This window comes from Ostrea edulis, chromosome 1, assembly GCF_947568905.1.
Source record: "Ostrea edulis chromosome 1, xbOstEdul1.1, whole genome shotgun sequence".
Lineage (NCBI taxonomy): Eukaryota > Metazoa > Mollusca > Bivalvia > Ostreida > Ostreidae > Ostrea > Ostrea edulis.
Genome location: NC_079164.1, coordinates 92,328,258 through 92,347,987, shown reverse-complemented (window position 1 = coordinate 92,347,987; position 19,730 = coordinate 92,328,258). Strand labels below are relative to the sequence as shown.

General features: G+C 36.3%; 2 protein-coding genes across 3 annotated transcripts in view; one reads left to right on the top strand and one right to left on the bottom strand.

The window, feature by feature from the left end:
- Positions 1-7,164, bottom strand: part of LOC125664327 (uncharacterized) — a 36,466-nt gene extending 29,302 nt beyond the window's left edge. Inside the window, exons 1-3 of the mRNA XM_056144976.1 lie at positions 6,380-7,164; positions 2,301-2,399; positions 49-245 (exon numbers count right to left, since the gene is read on the bottom strand). Coding sequence (XP_056000951.1) covers positions 49-245; positions 2,301-2,399; positions 6,380-6,511 — 428 coding nt within the window. The 5' untranslated portion in view covers positions 6,512-7,164. The remainder of the gene's footprint in view (positions 1-48; positions 246-2,300; positions 2,400-6,379) is intronic.
- A 4,448-nt stretch (positions 7,165-11,612) lies between these two features.
- On the top strand, positions 11,613-14,094 carry LOC130054966 (uncharacterized). 2 transcript variants are annotated; one of them, XM_056166107.1, is made up of 2 exons: positions 11,613-12,777; positions 12,961-14,094. In XM_056166107.1, exons 1-2 carry the CDS (start codon positions 12,681-12,683, stop codon positions 13,419-13,421), a joined length of 558 nt encoding a protein of 185 aa, XP_056022082.1. In that variant the 5' UTR covers positions 11,613-12,680; the 3' UTR covers positions 13,422-14,094. The 2 variants fall into 2 exon arrangements, with proteins under 2 accessions (XP_056022082.1, XP_056022079.1); XM_056166104.1 differs by having other exon boundaries at positions 12,958-14,094.
- The last annotated feature ends 5,636 nt before the right edge of the window (positions 14,095-19,730 follow it).

Sequence of the window (19,730 nt, the reverse complement as noted above, 5' to 3'; positions counted from 1 at the left end):
CTCAAATTACGGGGGCATAAAAATTCCTTAAAAAGAGAGTAGCATTACCTTCCATACTTATTAGACCAGTAGCCGGCACTGAGTCCTCCAATCATTCCTCCTAAGGGGAATATAGATACTGTGGCAGCCCAGAGGATGGACAGTTCAGTGTTAGTGAGATACCCTGAAGAAGTCGTGTTGCCATCAGCGGACTCATTATCTCCATATCTCTTGTGATAACTGGTATTGTAGAAGTCCTTTATAACCTAGATCACATGAAAATGACATAATGATTTACTTATGAGGTAAAATCTTATTTATATGTGTGTCACTGACAGGTACCTTGTGAAGTACAAACTTCCCATAATCAACTTGTGAAGTAGAAGAACTCTTATAATCAGCTTGTGAAGTAGAAGAACTCTTATAATCAGCTTGTGAAGTACAAACTCCCATAATCAGCTTGTGAAGTAGAAGAACTCTTATAATCAGCTTGTGAAGTAGAAGAACTCTTATAATCGAATAACTCTTATAATCAGCTTGTGAAGTAGAAGAACTCTTATAATCAGCTTGTGAAGTACAAACTCCCATAATCAGCTTGTGAAGTAGAAGAACTCTTATAATCAGCTTGTGAAGTAGAAGAACTCTTATAATCAGCTTGTGAAGTACAAACTCCCATAATCAACTTGTGAAGTAGAAGAACTCTTATAATCAGCTTGTGAAGTAGAAGAACTCTTATAATCAGCTTGTGAAGTACAAACTCCCATAATCAGCTTGTGAAGTAGAAGAACTCTTATAATCAGCTTGTGAAGTACAAACTCCCATAATCAACTTGTGAAGTAGAAAAACTCTTATAATCAGCTTGTGAAGTAGAAGAACTCTTATAATCAGCTTGTAAAGTAGAAGAACTCTTATAATCAGCTTGTGAAGTAGAAGAACTCTTAAAATCAGCTTGTGAAGTACAAACTCCCATAATCAACTTGTGAAGTAGAAGAACTCTTATAATCAGCTTGTGAAGTAGAAGAACTCTTATAATCAGCTTGTAAAGTAGAAGAACTCTTATAATCAGCTTGTGAAGTAGAAGAACTCTTATAATCAGCTTGTGAAGTACAAACTCCCATAATCAACTTGTGAAGTAGAAGAACTCTTATAATCAGCTTGTGAAGTACAAACTCCCATAATCAGCTTGTGAAGTAGAAGAACTCTTATAATCAGCTTGTGAAGTAGAAGAACTCTTATAATCAGCTTGTAAAGTAGAATAACTCTTATAATCAGCTTGTGAAGTAGAAGAACTCTTATAATCAGCTTGTGAAGTACAAACTCCCATAATCAGCTTGTGAAGTAGAAGAACTCTTATAATCAGCTTGTGAAGTAGAAGAACTCTTATAATCAGCTTGTGAAGTACAAACTCCCATAATCAACTTGTGAAGTAGAAGAACTCTTATAATCAGTTTGTGAAGTAGAAGAACTCTTATAATCAGCTTGTGAAGTACAAACTCCCATAATCAGCTTGTGAAGTAGAAGAACTCTTATAATCAGCTTGTGAAGTACAAACTCCCATAATCAACTTGTGAAGTAGAAAAACTCTTATAATCAGCTTGTGAAGTAGAAGAACTCTTATAATCAGCTTGTAAAGTAGAAGAACTCTTATAATCAGCTTGTGAAGTAGAAGAACTCTTAAAATCAGCTTGTGAAGTACAAACTCCCATAATCAACTTGTGAAGTAGAAGAACTCTTATAATCAGCTTGTGAAGTAGAAGAACTCTTATAATCAGCTTGTAAAGTAGAAGAACTCTTATAATCAGCTTGTGAAGTAGAAGAACTCTTATAATCAGCTTGTGAAGTACAAACTCCCATAATCAACTTGTGAAGTAGAAGAACTCTTATAATCAGCTTGTGAAGTAGAAGAACTCTTATAATCAGCTTGTAAAGTAGAAGAACTCTTATAATCAGCTTGTGAAGTAGAAGAACTCTTATAATCAGCTTGTGAAGTACAAACTCCCATAATCAACTTGTGAAGTAGAAGAACTCTTATAATCAGCTTGTGAAGTAGAAGAACTCTTATAATCAACTTGTGAAGTACAAAACACCCATGATCAACTTGTGAAGCAAAAAATTCCCATAAAAAGCTTGTGAAGTAAATAAACTCCCATCTAATCAAAGTATGTTGCACAAGAACTCTCATAATCAACTTATACAGTACAAGAACTTCAATACTCAACAAGAGCTTCATAAACTTCCATAATGAATTTGTGAAACAACTGAAAAATTCCCATTAACCCATATTTGGCGGCACAATCTGTCCTTATCTAGTATGAACTTACAGTTGCTGGGGTGTTGACTACTCCAGTGTTGTAACCTAGCATGAAGGATGAACCGCACACACATGCTGCTATGGCTAAAGCAAGATTCTTTGTAAAATGCTGGAAAATTTGTCAGAATTACATGCATTAGATCATGTCCTGTTGCATCATGCTTTTAAACATAATTTTCTTTATGAATTGTGTAGCAAAATAAGTTCATTCAGTTTTCTAAGTGTGATAGCTAATTTGCACTCTATGATACATGTATGTAATTAATTAGGTAAATGATGTAACCACTTGCCAACTTGTAACTGGTCTTGCTATCAATTGTAACAGGAAGGGAAAAAATATGTGGCTGAAGCGGATATTGAACCCAGGACCCCTGTATTACTAGTCTAACCACTGAGCCAGGCCAATATCATCTTCACAAGTCCATGGTTATTGATTAGTGCGAGGTAACGAATCAATAACCCTTGACTTGTGAAGATGGGCCAATATCCGTAGTCCTTTTATCGCCCAAAACACTACATTCCTCCCTCCTTAAACTGTCTACATCCTCAAAGACAACAACCTGGAATTTTCTGGAGCCCTATCAAGGTCAGACAAGGGGATTCATGTTATACATATAATCATAGAGGAATCTAGTTATCATACAAGATATGTGCAATACCAATATCCCTGATTGTACCACCCACTCTTGTGTTACAAATTTAAGGAATCACTGTTTAGTTTGTTCGGTATATGTAAAGTGATTAGCTACAATGGAAGACATGATCATTTATGCATTACAGCTTTTCCATTGTAGTTATATAAATCACCTGACATACCCAAGTTATATAAATCACCTGACATACCCAAGTTATATAAATCACCTGACATACCCAAGTTATATAAATTACCTGACATACCCAAGTTATATAAATCACCTGACATACCCAAGTTATATAAATCACCTGACATACCCAAGTTATATAAATCACCTGACATACCCAAGTTATATAAATCACCTGACATACCCAAGTTATATAAATCACCTGACATACCCAAGAAACTAGACAGTGGATTCATTGTGTTCTTATTTGAAATAAAAATGAAATCTGACCAACCGAGTCTACTAAATGATAGGTCTGGTCGGCTAAAATGTCGATTTACTAGTCCGACTGGTCGTGTTAAAATAATAAACAAGAAACTTTACTTTAAACCATAAATTTTTTTATTCTTAACCACAAAAAAATAAATTTAAAAAAAAAAAATAAATAAATAAATAAATAAAAAAAAAATGTAAAGAGTTTGTGAGCAATTTTGAACTGCAAGATGGCATAATCTATTTTTAGTTCTACTAAATAAGTCACGGTCGTAAGTGATGTTTTACGACATATACTCGATGTTAAAAGTTATGTTTCAGATAAATATAAATTGAATTCATTTTAAATAAACTCAGTTTATATGATTATATGTAAGAATGTGTTTATCAAGTTAATAAATTACGTTGTAAACAGCCATTTTTCGGTCTTGACATATGTGCGGGAATGTCTCTATATTCAAATACGACTTCTCGTCCTCAACGAAAGATGTCCCAAGAGAAACAAGAGGCCCATGGGCCACACCACTCAACTGAGTCACCTCGACTCATATCTAATGATTTTTCCTATATATTCGCATGTAAAACTTTGATCCCTATTGTGACCCCAATCTACTCCCGGGGGCAATTATTTTTTCAACATTGAATCTAGACTAGGTCAGGAAGCTTTCATGTGAATGTAAACTTTTCTGGCCCAGTGATTTTTCAGAGGAAGATTTTTAATGATTTTCCCTATATATTTGTATGTAAAACTTTGATCCCCTATTGTGGCCCCATCCAACCCTCAGGGGCCATGATTTGAATAAATTTGAATCTGCACTATGTCAGGAAGCTTTCATGTAAATTTCAGCTTTTCTGGCCCAGTGGTTCTTGAGAAGATTTTTAAATGACCCCACCCTATTTTTACATTTTTGTAATTATCTCTCCTTTGAAAGGGACACGGCCCTTCATTTGAACAAACTTGAAAGCCTTTTATCCAAGGATGCTTTTGGCCAAGTTTGGTTGAAATTGGCCCAGTGGTTCTGGAGAAGTAAAAAATGTCAAAAGTTTACAGACAGACGGACAACATGCGATCTGAAAAGCTCACTTAAGCTTTCAGCTTAGGTGAGCTAAAAAGGAAAAGGTTGGGAAGAAACAAAGCAGGCTTATGAAAAAGAAATTTAAAAAAAACGGTTGAGCGAGGTCATTTTATTCTAAATGTACTAAAGGATTTCTGTGCCGGGTAGAAAATGTGTTTGAAAATAAAAGCATCAAATCGAATGACAAGACTAATGATTTTTTGGAGACAATTTCAATACGTTTTAGTTCAAACTTAACATTTGTCATTTATATTAAGTATTTGAAATGAATATGGAGAAACTATCAGGTTTTTTCCTGAAAAGTTGGTCAGGGCTAGTGGATGTAAGGTCAGCTAGGTCTAGTAAAAATCATTTGAAGTAGCCCGACTGGTCCAGTGCTCAAAAAAGTAAATGCCAAACCCTGCATATGGGGGACACTAACACAAAGCTTCAAAGAGTTATCACAAAGAAAACAGTCAGAAATATAAATATTACACAACAGTGCATCTAATAAATCAAGGGCACTGTGTGTACTGGTAGATAATTCTAAACACACTAATTTCTTACTGATGCCACCCTGCATCAATCCTTGGGATCAGTAATGTTGTATGGGACTTGAACACATAGATTTCCTCTGGGTACTTGGGTTTCTTTTCACATCAATGACCCCCTTGACCATATATACATGAGTCAACAAAGAGTTAATATAAGTTGTAGATCTTGTTCGTTAATCATTGTAAAACAAATAAAGTTTAAACTTGCGCAGTCTAACTATAGCCAGGCATGACTATTTTACTGCTTAAAATAATACAGGCTGGCTTTAGTCAAACTGAAACTTGGGGGAAGAACATTAAATATATTTGTACAATGAACATTTCACACTAATATAAAGTGCAATATGCAATTTCCGAGTTGCCCAATAGCTCTTTCCCTTTGTAGAACTCTTACGTACAGCGAGACGCAAAACATACTTTCGCCCACATGCACTGGCTACAAATGCTTGTCGCTTCCTTCACATATTGCCTAAAGGATGATTATCAGACATCATGCAACAACTCAAACTACTGGGGCACACAATTTTAGTAAGTTTAGAATTATTTGATTATAAAATTGCTCAAACAAAAATCGATTATCACCATCTTTCTTTGATTAAAGTATCACTCGTGCAGAAGAAATAAAAAATATATTAATATCTAATTTAATGGCCTAATTCAAACAAATATTATTCCTCATATGGTCAGTTTAATGTATACCAACGGCTGATATAAACAAAATTTACGCTTTCAAAACTATTATTGTTATTTACATAGCTAGTCTATAATATATGTATACAGCCTGTACCCACCCAAGCGTTCAACAGAATACTAAACGTACCTCCGTCACAGAAGAGCTGATATCTCAGAACTTTCGTATTCCATATTCATACATGCATCACAGAATATAAGTTAGGCAATGTATGGTTTTTGCTACACAATCCTAGCAGTGAATAGATTAATGTGACTAACAAAATTGAGAATACTTGAAATCAAAATTAAAGACAGAATTTTATAATCATAAAATTTTAAGAATTTCATTCTACATACAATTTAAACACGACAATTGGATAATTATAATACAAGTAACAATCTTCAAATAAAACCAGAGATTCTAGCTGAATTAAAAGTAGCAATCTACAAATAAAGTGACTTCAAATTAAAAATGATTTTCAATAGTTAGAATATACCGTTGAAAATGTACATGAATTTAATGCCAAGAGATAAACAGCTGGTAAACATAAAGCAGGGAGGGGGGGGGGGGGGATGATCTTCACGATTTGACGGCACAGTATGTGTCACCACGTACAGCTGGTCACAGAGAACTTATCTGACGATAATTTCGCGAGGCAACAATTTCAGTGATCTATAGACTGTCATATTTTAAAATTTCATTATTTAAAAAAGTCCACAGAGTAAAAGTTAGACCTGATTCGATGTTGTTGTTACGATTGCATCGATTTCTTTTTCAGATAACGTGATATTCCTCTCCAGACTTTCCTCAGAGTCGGAACTATATGTTTTGCCATTACTGGAACCTATAAGAGGACGTCTCTCCATGTTTATGCGAGAGGTTTAGGAAATCACGATAATAGTTGAGCCCGACTTGAGGACATCCGTCTGTTGTCCACCATTTTGGTTCGTTAACTTAAACCATGTATCACATGATAAACATGTGATTTCTTTCGTTCCGCCTATTTGCACACTTGTTCCCAATAACATCCCAAAACTCAAATTTACAAGAAATGTACCAATAATGATTAACCCAGTAACTTCGTGTTGAAATTAAGCATGGGGGAATTATCACGAGTAGTATTTTCTTCCTATCAAATCTTGCACATGGACTGTATTTTCTAATCTAAGGGACATAACCATGATAAATAATACATGAACAAAGAATAAATAAATGGATAGATATATAATCTGATTAAAATCAGCTCCTTGATCTACCCCTTGTTGCTACACGAGGTATATTATTGCTAAACGAGGTGTAGCGAGAATATATATATATATATATATATATATATATAGAAAGATCAGGAAAAAACCCCAAACAAAACAAACAGAAAAGAGCATCAGAAAAACAAAAAGAATGAAATAGAACAAACAAAAAATATAACCAAATAAAAAAAAATCCAATGATAATGATAATAAACACAAAATAAAAACCATCAAATAGGCCCCAAAAAATAAATAGAATAAACAAAAGTCCCCCCCCCCCCCCCCCACACACACACATCACCTACTCGCAACACCACACAAATCAGATTGAAACGACAAATGATTAAGAATTAAATAAACCATTGTCAATATTGATTATGCTCATTATTAATGTCAAATGCTGGTCATATGACGAGAGCGTACATATAGTGATCGAATATGCAGTGATTGGTATATTCTGGGTATGGTCGACTTTTAACATGCAATAAACATCTTCTACATAGGCATACAGTATGTAATTATAACAGCGTACATAATTGATTAGTGTACAAAGTATCCATAAGTAATTTGCATATTCAATATTCTAGTATCCAATATCTTATTTAGAACTTTTGTTAATCTTTTCGCTGTAAAATAGTTTGAATAATTTTTTTTGAAAAATAGTTTTTGATACCCCTGCTACTTACACGTTGTAATCTGACCTGAAGGCATCTGAGGAACATTGCAGGGTATGACCAGCATCAACCAAGTGTTGTAAGGCACAGGTATATAGAATAATGACAATATTCAAGAATTAGATAGTTTCATAACTTCATTTTCATGCAGGCCATATGGTGCCCTAAAACTAAACACATAATCAATAACCAGACATATTCTGAGGTGACGCCGTCCTTTCATTAAACAGCTGTTTACAAACATAAAGACAGTGATCAGTGTATTGAATTTGATGGACAAATATTGTGAGTAAAATGATCACTGAGTACTAGTATGTATAAGAGTAGAGCTTGTATGACTACAATCAGTGCTGTCACCACATGTGAGGAATAGCGGCATCTCTCTCTCTCTCTCTCTCTCTCTCTCTCTCTCTCTCTCTCTCTCAGTCTCCCCCTCTCTCTCTCTCTCTCTCTCTCTCTCACACACACACACACACTCTCTCTCTCTCTCTCTCCTATCAAAATGCATTTTCAAACACGTATACTGTATGGAGCACCAGATGTTATTTATTCAAATATATTATTAATTCAATGCGCGCATCAAATGAATTAGTGTTCTCATCAACTGATTTGATGCACGCTTCAAATGAATTAAATTGTGCACAATAATTGATTTTGGTGTGCGCATCAACTGAATTATTGTGGGTAATAATTGAATTCTTGCATGCATCAATTGAATTATTGCACACAATATTTCATTTGATGCGCGCATCAAAAATATTTCTCTTTCTCATCAACTGAATTAATTGTTGTGCGCATCAATTGAATTATTGCTCTCATTTTTTAAATTGATGCGCGTATCAATAAAATAATTTAGAGCTCGGTATAGATGATTTGATGAGAAAGTCAACCAGGGATTTTTTTTTTAGGGTCTGTAGAGGTCCGAAATAAGGCCCCATCCCCAATGCTAAAAAGCAGGTATTTTCCCTAATTTTTGCTTTGAAATTCCCAAACAATAAAAAAAAAAATCAAGCAGGGTAGCTTTATCGTTCATAAAGCTCCTTCACTCCTTCATATTCCATAAATCTTGATTTATATACAATATATATGTGTGTGTAAAATCTTGATACCTATATTCGATAATTTTGTTATTTATGAATATGAATTAAGATTTCTCGAATATAGATTACAAGATTATACAATATTGACAACAAAATTTTCGAATACATATATAAAGATTATCGAATATAAATCAAATTTTTCACATATAAATAACAAGACTATCGAATAAAAATCAACATGATGTTCGCATATAAATCAAGATTTGTATAATATTGTAACATTTTACACGCCATAGACATGAACAAATTAATTAAACATACATAGATATAATGTACATGTATCTTTCAATAAAACCATATCTTTATAATTTTAAGTAGGGACTGGCACATACTGGAAACTACCTGACCCGCAAACCTAACTCCCTGTACACAAGCATAGGACGAAGTCAAGAGTTGAAACAGCTGAATTGGATAAGTTTTTAATTCCCGATTTTAATTATCCAAGACTAGTGTCTGAGAAAAACGGACTTCATGCTGTAAGCATTTTGTGCACATTTTCCTTAACCAATACAGTTAGAATGTCAGCAAACGTTTAATAACATATGTAAATAGAAATTCATTAATTGTTCATTTTCGCAAAACCGTAACAGCATTTACAATTTGAGTTTTAATTCGTAATGAAGGTGGAACATTAGCTACTCTGGGAATTTTAAAAAAAGAAATGGCACAGACAGAAATAAAGCGTATATTTAGTTTTTTTTTATGATATTTAAATCTAATTTTACCATGAATTCTGTGTCAGTCATGTGTTACGTCCCTATAAATGACATAATTAACTGACATCTGATTTATGAATCTGAGTCTACATGCATGGTACCATTGTACATTAAGACTCCATGCTGTCAGGCCGAAAACGACTTCATCATGGCTACATAAATCCTGAATGATTTTTGACATTTAGTGTTTACTATTCATATTCATTGACTAAGCGACTAACCACCTTGTAATGGTCAGTGTGAAGACTGACCTCTAGACTTCGAATTAAATAGACATTAATTGTTTGCGTTGCTAATTTGTTTACGAAAATGGCAAGAAAATTTTATCTTTGCAAGGTAGGATAAGGACCCAAACTGGCCCTATCATCATAAAAATAAATCAATATATATAGTAAAACAAATTCATAAATGACCGAAGAACATTTGTCAGTATAAACCAATCGTCTGCATTCCGAGAGCGATACACATGTAAACATGGCGATGCATGCACAGACAAGTTTTCCTTGAACTGTATTCAAACCAGTTGATATAATCTGTTGACATTAAACTAAATACTTGAAATATTTTCTCAAAATAGATTTAGAATGCCCCTGTTATCTCATTCTTTTCGGCAGCAAATAACAATGTGGGCCGTTTCGAAAACTGTCATGACGTCATAGTCACCTAATTCGTAGCTATACAGGAAAACGACTGGCTGTATATTTCTGAGACGCAATGAACAGCAATCGGAACTCCTTGAATGTCTCGCGCACTCGACATCTATGTCGAGTGCGCGAGACATTCGAGGAGTTCCGATTGAATGAACAGTTCTTGTTTTCGTGTATGTTGCAGGATAACCTCCTTGGCTAACGTCTCGGCTTTTATATTTCAAAACATTTCGAGACCTCGGAGATTATTCTATAACATACACGAAAACGCGATCTCAGTACCAACTTATCATTCTATTTCCATAGTGAAAATATTAGCAATATGAAAAAACTATATGCCAATTGTTTCATAATTCAAAAAATAATAAATATTGACTATATATTTGACAATCGTACTTTTCTTCTAAGCATGCATGATTATAGGCATATATACCCTGGTTCCCGACGCCTTCCGAATGTTCGTAAAACAGAGACATATATTATACGTGTCTCTGGTAAAGACCGGTAGCTTTTTAAAAAACCATATTGTGGAAAGAGAAAACCTACACAGGATAGCACTACTAACTTTATTATGGAATTGAATGGTTTTGTTACGTTGATCGACGTCTTTTAGTAAAACAGAAGTTAGTTGTGTGGCTTCACCATTAATATGCTCAATTTTCTGACGAACGTACTCATGTATTGATCGGAGAAAAGAAAAAATCTGCGATTAAAAAGACATTTATGTTTTCTAGGTATATTCAAGAAATAAATTTCATTTTTGAAAATACATGAGGATATGAACTGCGACACTTCACGCCGGCAGACTAGCGCTTCATGAAAAGTACATACCCGCGTGAAGCATTGCAGTTCATACCCGCGTGAAGCATTGCAGTTCATACCCGCGTGAAGCATTGCAGTTCATACCCGCGTGAAGCACTGCAGTTCATACCCTCATGTATTTTCAAAAATGAAATTTGTATTTTACTGTCAATAAAACAGACTATCATATCCATAAATATCCATACGTTAATTGTTTACAACTGCAACGCATTCATTAGGAAATGGCTATCATAATAATCTGTGAAGATATCAAAGGCAAAAACAAAACAAAAACAAAAACAGAAAGAAAAAAAAATCCACCATTGGAAATGTAAATAGTTTGTCTTGAAGATGCTTGGGTAATATCATTTTTGACATGTTGGTTCAGTGTCCATTATCCGACAATTCCAAATTCTTTATGTTCCATGACGTTCTGATTAAGATTGAAATAAACAGAAATCTTAGTTTCGGAATTTTGAATATTTAATTTTTTTTAAAGTCACGATTTCTGTTTAGTTCTGGAGGGGAGGTTATAAAACTTTTTTGAGCACGTTTTCATACTCAAATTCAAACCCCTTGTTGTAAATCGTAATAATACACAAAAATAAACGTTATAAAACTTTTATGAAATTATTCTCATACTCAAATGGAGTACATGTATGCTCAACATTTTTCAAGTATGCTTCGGAGCTTGCTCAGAGTTGTACTCAAACAAAACATGGCTGAGTTTGAGTATGAGTACGGTAAAAGTGTTATAACCTCCAGGCCTGATGCAAGGGGCTGAAATGAGCAGAGTTATCTGAAGATAGACGTGTTGTGTATAATATATTGTATATCATTAACAGTGAAGGGGATCTATTCCACAGTTCTTAAACTTACAGAAATAAATCATATAAGAATTTTTAAAATTAGAAGAAAATACCCAGTGATAACAAGAATAATATAAAAGGTTTTCGACAGAAAAATTTAATTTCTTTGAAAGTTACGTACAAAGAAAACAAAGAGTAATTCCCAAATGTAACGTGTACATCGGATTCATGTTAAAGCAGATGTTCCATACGCACACACGTGATCAATGAAATAAAGTATCGATTTCAACTATCATATAATTCATTCGAATATCATTTGCGATATATAGCAAAACACTGCGATATATAGCAAAACACAGAGAAAAATAAAGAAAATAATCGTGTCTGGCATGAGTCAGTTTAATGTACGTCTCGATACGTCAGTATCAGTTCCTCAGAAATAAAAATAAATTCCCTAATTAAATTGTAAATGTAAAACAAATCAAAACAAATCAACAAACTTTTTTTTTCTTTTTTGGACAAGTTAAATACACAGCTGTTTGCGTAATATTTCACTGTGCGCAATAAATTTCACGGACGTCTTATTTCGCAACCCTTGAGGAAATACCACCAATGAACGTCTACGATTCAGATAACAGAAAGCGTGCCTCAAATTTTAATGTGCAATTCATTAATAAAATTGTAAAATGTTTAGAAGCGCCTAGGCTTATATTTGACGATTTACCTTTCATCTTATATAAATAGAAGTAGGTAAACCGAAATAAGGCAGTGACTAAGAAGAACATGTTGGCCAATGATCTACTCTAGTGTATAGCTGTCGAACTGTGAGAGGCCGCAGAAATCACCTGTCTTTGAACCTCTGTCCACGATAAAGGTGTCAGTATTTAACGGACAAAGAGCATAAAAACTTAGGTGCAGTTGTCGCTACTTCGACCTTTTTTTCCCCGGCGTATCAAAGTGCAGGGAAATGACTTTTTCTTCTTCTTAAAAGAGCGATGTGAGGACCTCTGTTGAAACAGTTCATGATTTGTTTTATCCGACATGGATTTTTACAAGTATTCCAGTATTGTGTTCTTGTGCTTTATTTGGATTGGGAACATCGCCTCTGGATTTCACATTGCACGGAACACTAAGCGAGGTAAGAATAATTAATTCTGAAGAAATATTGATAATGGTGTGGAATTTCAGATTATTTCATATACTGTAAGCGGCACAAAAATACCTTGTTTATGTCAGTAATAAAAATACTATAAAGATGCAATTCAACCTTGCATAACCTCTGAAGACGAGAATGTAACATAAATTTATTTGTTCTCAGCAGAACGCCGCCAAATTTCCCCAAGTTCTTCACAGCTAAGACTGATTCCTAATCAGTCATCATCACGTAGGACATATAACAATTCCAAGCGGATTCTTCCACCCGCCTCCAGGCAGTGGAATGCTAGGAGAGGGCATCCTAAGGGACCATCCGCAAGCCTAAGGTCGAGGTACGGCAAGGCGTTACTGTCTCGATTACCTCCCCTGAGAAGGACCCCAAAAAAACCTGTGATCAGGAGAAAATTAGAAAAATCGAATGACCGAAGTGATTCTTTGATAAAGAACACAAACGCTAAGATCGCTGATCAAAGTGCAAAGAAGAAGACCCCTACCAAAGATAGAAACTACACATTCCATGTGTTTTTATCAGACGCTTTATGTCGAATCTGTGACAATTTGCAAGGAGAGTGGCGAGCATATTGCAGAGAACTGAGGTGCATGCGAGGATCTACAGACAGCAGTTGAAGAAAATATTTAATTCATTCGATGATGTATCAAGAGTTGGAGATATTCAATGGCATCTCGAGCAATACACACACACACAAAACCCACATCGCTAAAACGAGGGACAAAATCGTTTTAAACAGTGGTATCACATGATATGTGGCCTGTAGTGTGATACACCACAGCAATAAGGGGGCTCCTGACAGCGAGGTGACTTACTCCACTTGGTTTCTGTCCATTTACAGCAGGACGGGGAAAGGATCCTTCACAATATTTTGAATGATATAAGTTTTACTTATTTTCGACTATGTGCTATATAGTGCTACAAGTTTATTGACACATCAGTAGCCAACTGCCAAGAAGCTACTCTCTTCAAGAAAACACTAGAAATGTGCTTCCTGTCTTGAAGAACGCAAGATTACAATTCCACCTGTATGTGTTGAATTAATTTTGTTATTTGTGGTGGATTGTGTCAACCAAACTGACATAAAATGGCCTATTTTGACAGACAGTCTTGTTGAATTGGGCTTATGTGTATTTTTAAATTCAACAGAATATAAATTATTTATGTTTGTTTTAAATTGGTTTAACAAAATGTACGCATTATATCTTACTTCAAACAAAGCATGAAACAGTAATTACTATGCTGCATCAAAATTTGTAATCCATTAAACTGTGTCTTGTAAATTATAAATGTATTATTTATATCTACATGAACAGAACATAATGATTAATTGACAAACAGCACTGAAATGAATTATAAAAAAGATCATAACGACGAATATTGGTCATAAAAGATGTTCACCGTCACCAAATACGTCATTTCATTATTCACGACAATTGCTTGAACTGCATGGATAAATATTAATTTAGTTAGAGAGAGAGAGAGAGAGAGAGAGAGAGAGAGAGAGAGAGAAGTATAATTATAGATGCATGAAAATTACATGGTGATTTTATACATTTAAATCTATAATAAAGACATCATGTTTTAAGATGCATAAAATACTATATGTATCTGCACACTATTTTGTGAGAGGGCCTGTGTGTGTCAGAAACCACAAGGAGACAGAATCGATTCGACTAATTTATTAGTATTTGCTAATTGATAGTTTTATTAATCAGTTGATTACATAGTTAGCCATACTTCACGTATTGAGTGGGCATTACAAAATTTTGGTCTGCTCTATATAAAATCAATGCATTTTGAACGAGCCCCTATGGCAGGTAACCATTCTACAAGCAATACATCTAAACCGTACTAACCCGAACTTGTCATTGTCAAAAACTGCTGTGTTTCCCCCTGTTAGATAACTGTTTTAAAATTCACTAAAAAGCAGTGGCGGACACAAGGTATTACAAGAGACATGAAGTGTCTGTCGAGATTGTAGCCTTACTGGTCTGAACTTAACCAGAGAGACATACTGGCATATCTCTGACAGTCCAATTGTTGGCTTCATTTTAGGCATTCCGTTTTCAGTATACATATTAATCCATCATCTTTTTGACAAAGAAACTGAATATTTTTCATCTGCTTGATTGTACATGTACAACGTTTAATCAGGTATGAAGATAAAATAGGATGAAATAGGAAGAGTTGCATTTTGAAATAAATACTAACAATTTTAAGGAATACCGTAAAAAGATGAATTCAGTGAGATCCTTAGTTGTATGTAAAGATTCTTTCAAATTAAACTTGACAAATACTGTCGAAGAAAAAAAAAATCAGACATAGTGATGAAGAAATTAAACATGAACGAAAAATAAATCCAACAAAACAAGATGGCAGAAATGAAGTTTCACGCTACATTTTTTTTGGTAAATATAAATTTTACGCAATATAATTGATAAAAATAATTTTGAGTTTGACAAAATTAGTTGCGGGAATTTTCTAGGTGGGGTAGTTACTGCAAAACGACGATTTGTCATCATTTTGTAGAATTTACTATCATCCAGTAGATAAAATTATAACAACCTGGCATTTAAAACTATCAGATTTACCACCTCATTATCAGTGCTTAGTAGATAAAATTATAACAACCTGGCATCTAAAAATATCAGATTTACCACCCCATTATCAGTGCTTACATTTCCTGTACCTTTCAATGTTTCACTCAAAACTGTCAAATAAGCACATTCTAGATCTTCACAGATCTTATCAATGAAAACCAATGTCGGCATATGACAGGTGAATGGTCATCCAATGAGGTCGTATGTGGAAAATTTATTGATACGTTTTCTTTTTTGGTCATAAATTAAAAAGGTTATGGATAACCAGGAAGCAAGTCTGCCGAGGCTTTTAATGATCCTCCGTAATGGCGAGATTAAAATCCTCTATGTGGGCGATTTGAGAGATTATTTTAATAAGATACATACAAGTCGTCTGGGTCATAATAAATCATAACTGAAGGTTTGTGTTGGAACCTATTACATTAATGAAAGGTGAAGATAACGAACAGTGATCAATATAACAACTTAACTACTTCTTAATCAATAGTTTGAAAGTTGTTCAACTTTTTAAAGTATATAAAGATCAGAATCAATATTTCACTGATAAATAAATATCATAGAAGTAGCAATTTCTCCATCAGAGGTCAAGGTCAAGCAGTCAAAATTAAAGAGACCTAAAGGTCCATTTCAGAGAGTAAAATTCCTGGGGTTAAATCAAGCTTTTGGAAGTGCTATTTCTACATTGTCAGGAAAACTTGGTTCTAGCTGTTTTCCAGACTTGTTACTCATAGTAGGATCATTGTATTAGTTTTCCATTGTCCCTTTATAGTAGAGACAGCACTCATAAATCAGTCAGAAAACGACCTATTGTTATGGTGTTAACTTTTCTAGGAACTGTTTTCTAGTAACCCACCTTTTAGAGAATATCAAGGAGTGGAAATATTAAATGAACAACACCATCACTGAAACATGGGGTAATTATCAACGCTATACATGCACATACATACACTTAATCCTTTCTTTTTTTCAAATACAATATTTCATGGGAAAAAAAACCAATAAACAAACCTGGTGGTCTTGTACAAAAGAATGAATCATTTCGTGAAAATGAAAGGATATATATATATATATATATGTTATGACAAAATGTACGGTGTCTATTGGTGCACTCGTGACTTTTATATATAGTGCTTTACGTAACTACACGGCACTTAATCATGCTACTTAACAACGGCTGATTGTCTGGTGAACACGTGTGCCTTTGGGATGTATTTTGCAGTTTTCTGGGTCAAATGTTATGACCAATTTGACCTGGGAACAAGCTGGTGGCCATCATGAGCAAAATGATAAATACTACCTCCTTTTTATTTGACATAATTATAGTACGTGTTGATTTTATAAAAGTGCTGCTCATTCATTGTATTGCCGATATTGTTATCCTCTAAACTCGACTCAACTTTAAATATATTAGTTTTTGCTGTCAGTTTCTTTGGTATGAAACAGGTGGAATTAATTAATTTCATCTTAATAAAGTGATCCTCTTGCCGAAAAACAACACTGTAAACCGGATCACTTAAGGAATTTAAACGAATATACTATAAAACACGACAGAAACACAACGATAATGACAAAAATGTTCTAGGCAGCCAACACACAACCTCTCCTATTCAACTGTTCTCAGAGAGATTCGAGGTTTCCGCTTCCGGTAAAAGTGAACGGGCCACTGACACAATTCAGATACTCAATTTCACTACACCCCCTCCTATTTTGAGGAGGAATGTCCCAATTCCGAAATAGAAAGATCCTACCCTGTTAGATCTCCGGATGAACAAATAATATGACCATCCCCAATCCCTCTCTGGCCAGTGTTGAAAACCACACATTACACATTAAAGCAATACACAGATCAAATTAATTCTATAATCGACATTGTGCCCTAAAATTAACTAAATTTTCACAGTTCATAAGGTCACACAGGATGTCACAACCACACAGCACATCACAGGAAATTCACGAACAGGAAAGACACATCATAGAGTCACACGGAATGTCACGCATGATCGCCACACGCACGTCACAGGACAGGAGTCATCTTGGACATAGCACACCACACCAAAGGACATCACAACATCCAGGCGGGCAGATCCAGAAACACCACAAGGAAATGTCTCCTCAAAACAACGGCTGAATTACTGCAGACTAGGCTATCCTTTCCCGCACTTCGGGGCATTGTGAGCATGGAGGAGTTTACACCCCTCACATAATTCATTTACTTTCTTTCGTACCCCCTTGCGATGACAAAACCTGGGTTGTCCCTGGTTCACTGTCAGTCGAACCTGGGATGCATATCTATCACCCCACGACCAATGGGAACTCGCGAAGACACTAGCAACAAACCCATCCCGTTCATTGCTTAGATGTTTATCAGGAGGAAGCCTCTCAGTCAGAGAAGGAACACTACCACCAGGCTGAACCGGACAGAGCCACAAACCCCGCATCCGCAGGGTCTTCTCCGTGGCACCCAGACACAACACAACCTCCATCAGACCAACAATGCAATATTTGTCAGGTGTTTTGGGGACACACTCCTCTGGGAACTGATAAGCCACTGCTTCAATCGTGGCTGTAGCATCTTCAGTCTCTAGCACTACCACTGAAACCTGCAGACTTTTAATCTCATGTAGTATGTCCACACATACCTCACCACTAACCCCAGTGCATGCATATACTAGTATTTCCGCCTGTAACAATCCAAACTCGCCAACACTACATTCGAATGCATCCTCGTCCACTGTATCCGAGAACTGACCATCCACTGGACACCAGAACTCCATACCCCTTTGTCCAGCACTACTGGTCCGACCATTCACATGTACTGGAGCTCCCTTAGGGTTTATGGAGCACTTGCCTCGACCTATTTTGAGCCCCAGCCCCTGAGAGATCGACAGCAAAACCAAGGAATGTCCAGAAGTCATATCACTATGGCAACCGACACTATCCCCGGTGTCCTCCAGCCAACCACCCTGGTGACTAACACCTGTCTCAGTGCCCTCCGACCAACATCATAACTTATCACCTGTGCCTGGTAGCACCTCGATCTGTGTCGACCTCGTGTCCTTGACCCTTAAATCATTCCAGGTCCTCTGAACACCCATACTTGTCGACCCAAACCTTTCACTGTCTACCCCCGACACACAACCACTCTGCCTCATTGGCACCCTTATTTCAGGACATATACTCACAACTGCCGCCCCTGCAGCTTCGAAGCTACCTAAGGGTTGATGGAGCACTTGCCCCGACCTATTTCGAGTCCCGATCCCTAAAGCCCGACCAAAAAACACGCATTGACTAGACAACTTGGAGCCATCCCTACCAGCAGCCCTACAGTCTTCTGTATTGACATACCTAACCAGTGGAGATCTCGACCTTGACCTGCAATGATGTCTAATCCCCTGTCTGACTGGCGAGCGACCAAAATGCATCCCCCTGTAAGCATTGTCCATATGCCCCACGGGCACTTCACTCGTCTGCAGCTTCAACTGTGATGCACCAACACCTGACCGACCCTGCAAGATGTACTGGTGACACGGGGCCCCAGAGGAACTCATTTGTGCAGATAGGCAAATGATGGGGAGACTGAGGTTGGTCATGAATGCCACTACTAGTATTGCTAACGTAATAGGTGTTCCCCATAGGTACCAACCCATTACTGCTGAGGACTTTAGGGCATGACCCACCCATCACGCTGGGACAATCAACCTGCTCGTCCAATATAACTGGCAGGGTAACCCCCTACTTGACCTACGGACAAGCTATCCCAACCTGAATTTAAAGGTGAAACCCCCAAATCTCCGAAGAGTTACCTACACTAACTGCTAAGCCACTAATATGGCACTGTTGCACCTCACATCTCCACCATTCTGCAACAGCTGTTCGGTCATGCTCTTGAGCTGAGCAAACTGGTTCATGAATTGTGCAGTGTATGCCTTTAGCCGGGCCTCAATCATTTGTGTCTATGGCAGGTTAACTGTCCCGGTCCCATGTCCCTGGCCTAAAGCTACAACAGAACCAATTCCATTTAGCTGGTAATTTTGGTCCGTTTCAAGTCCCTCCTGTGGCCCCGCATTCCATCCTTGGGTGCCCGTAACACCCCGTGTAACGTCACCCCCGGAATACCCCTGCCACCCGGCGACCCCACATCCCCTACCTGGGTACATGCCAAGTTTTTCTGCCCCACTGCCTTACCCCCGGTATGCTCCCGTTACCTATCCACCCCGGACTACCTTGACCAGAATACCATGCCATCAGATTTACTGCATCGCCACAAACCAGAATAAACAAAGCAAATCAATAATTACATTTAACCATGTAAAACTAATAAAG

Excerpts from the sequence above, each read along its gene's own strand:
- LOC130054966 (XM_056166104.1), top strand. The coding sequence starts at position 12,681 with ATGGATTTTTACAAGTATTCCAGTATTGTGTTCTTGTGCTTTATTTGG. Across the intron at positions 12,778-12,957 it reads TGCACGGAACACTAAGCGAG|CAGAACGCCGCCAAATTTCC; the intron begins GTAAGAATAATT and ends ATTTGTTCTCAG.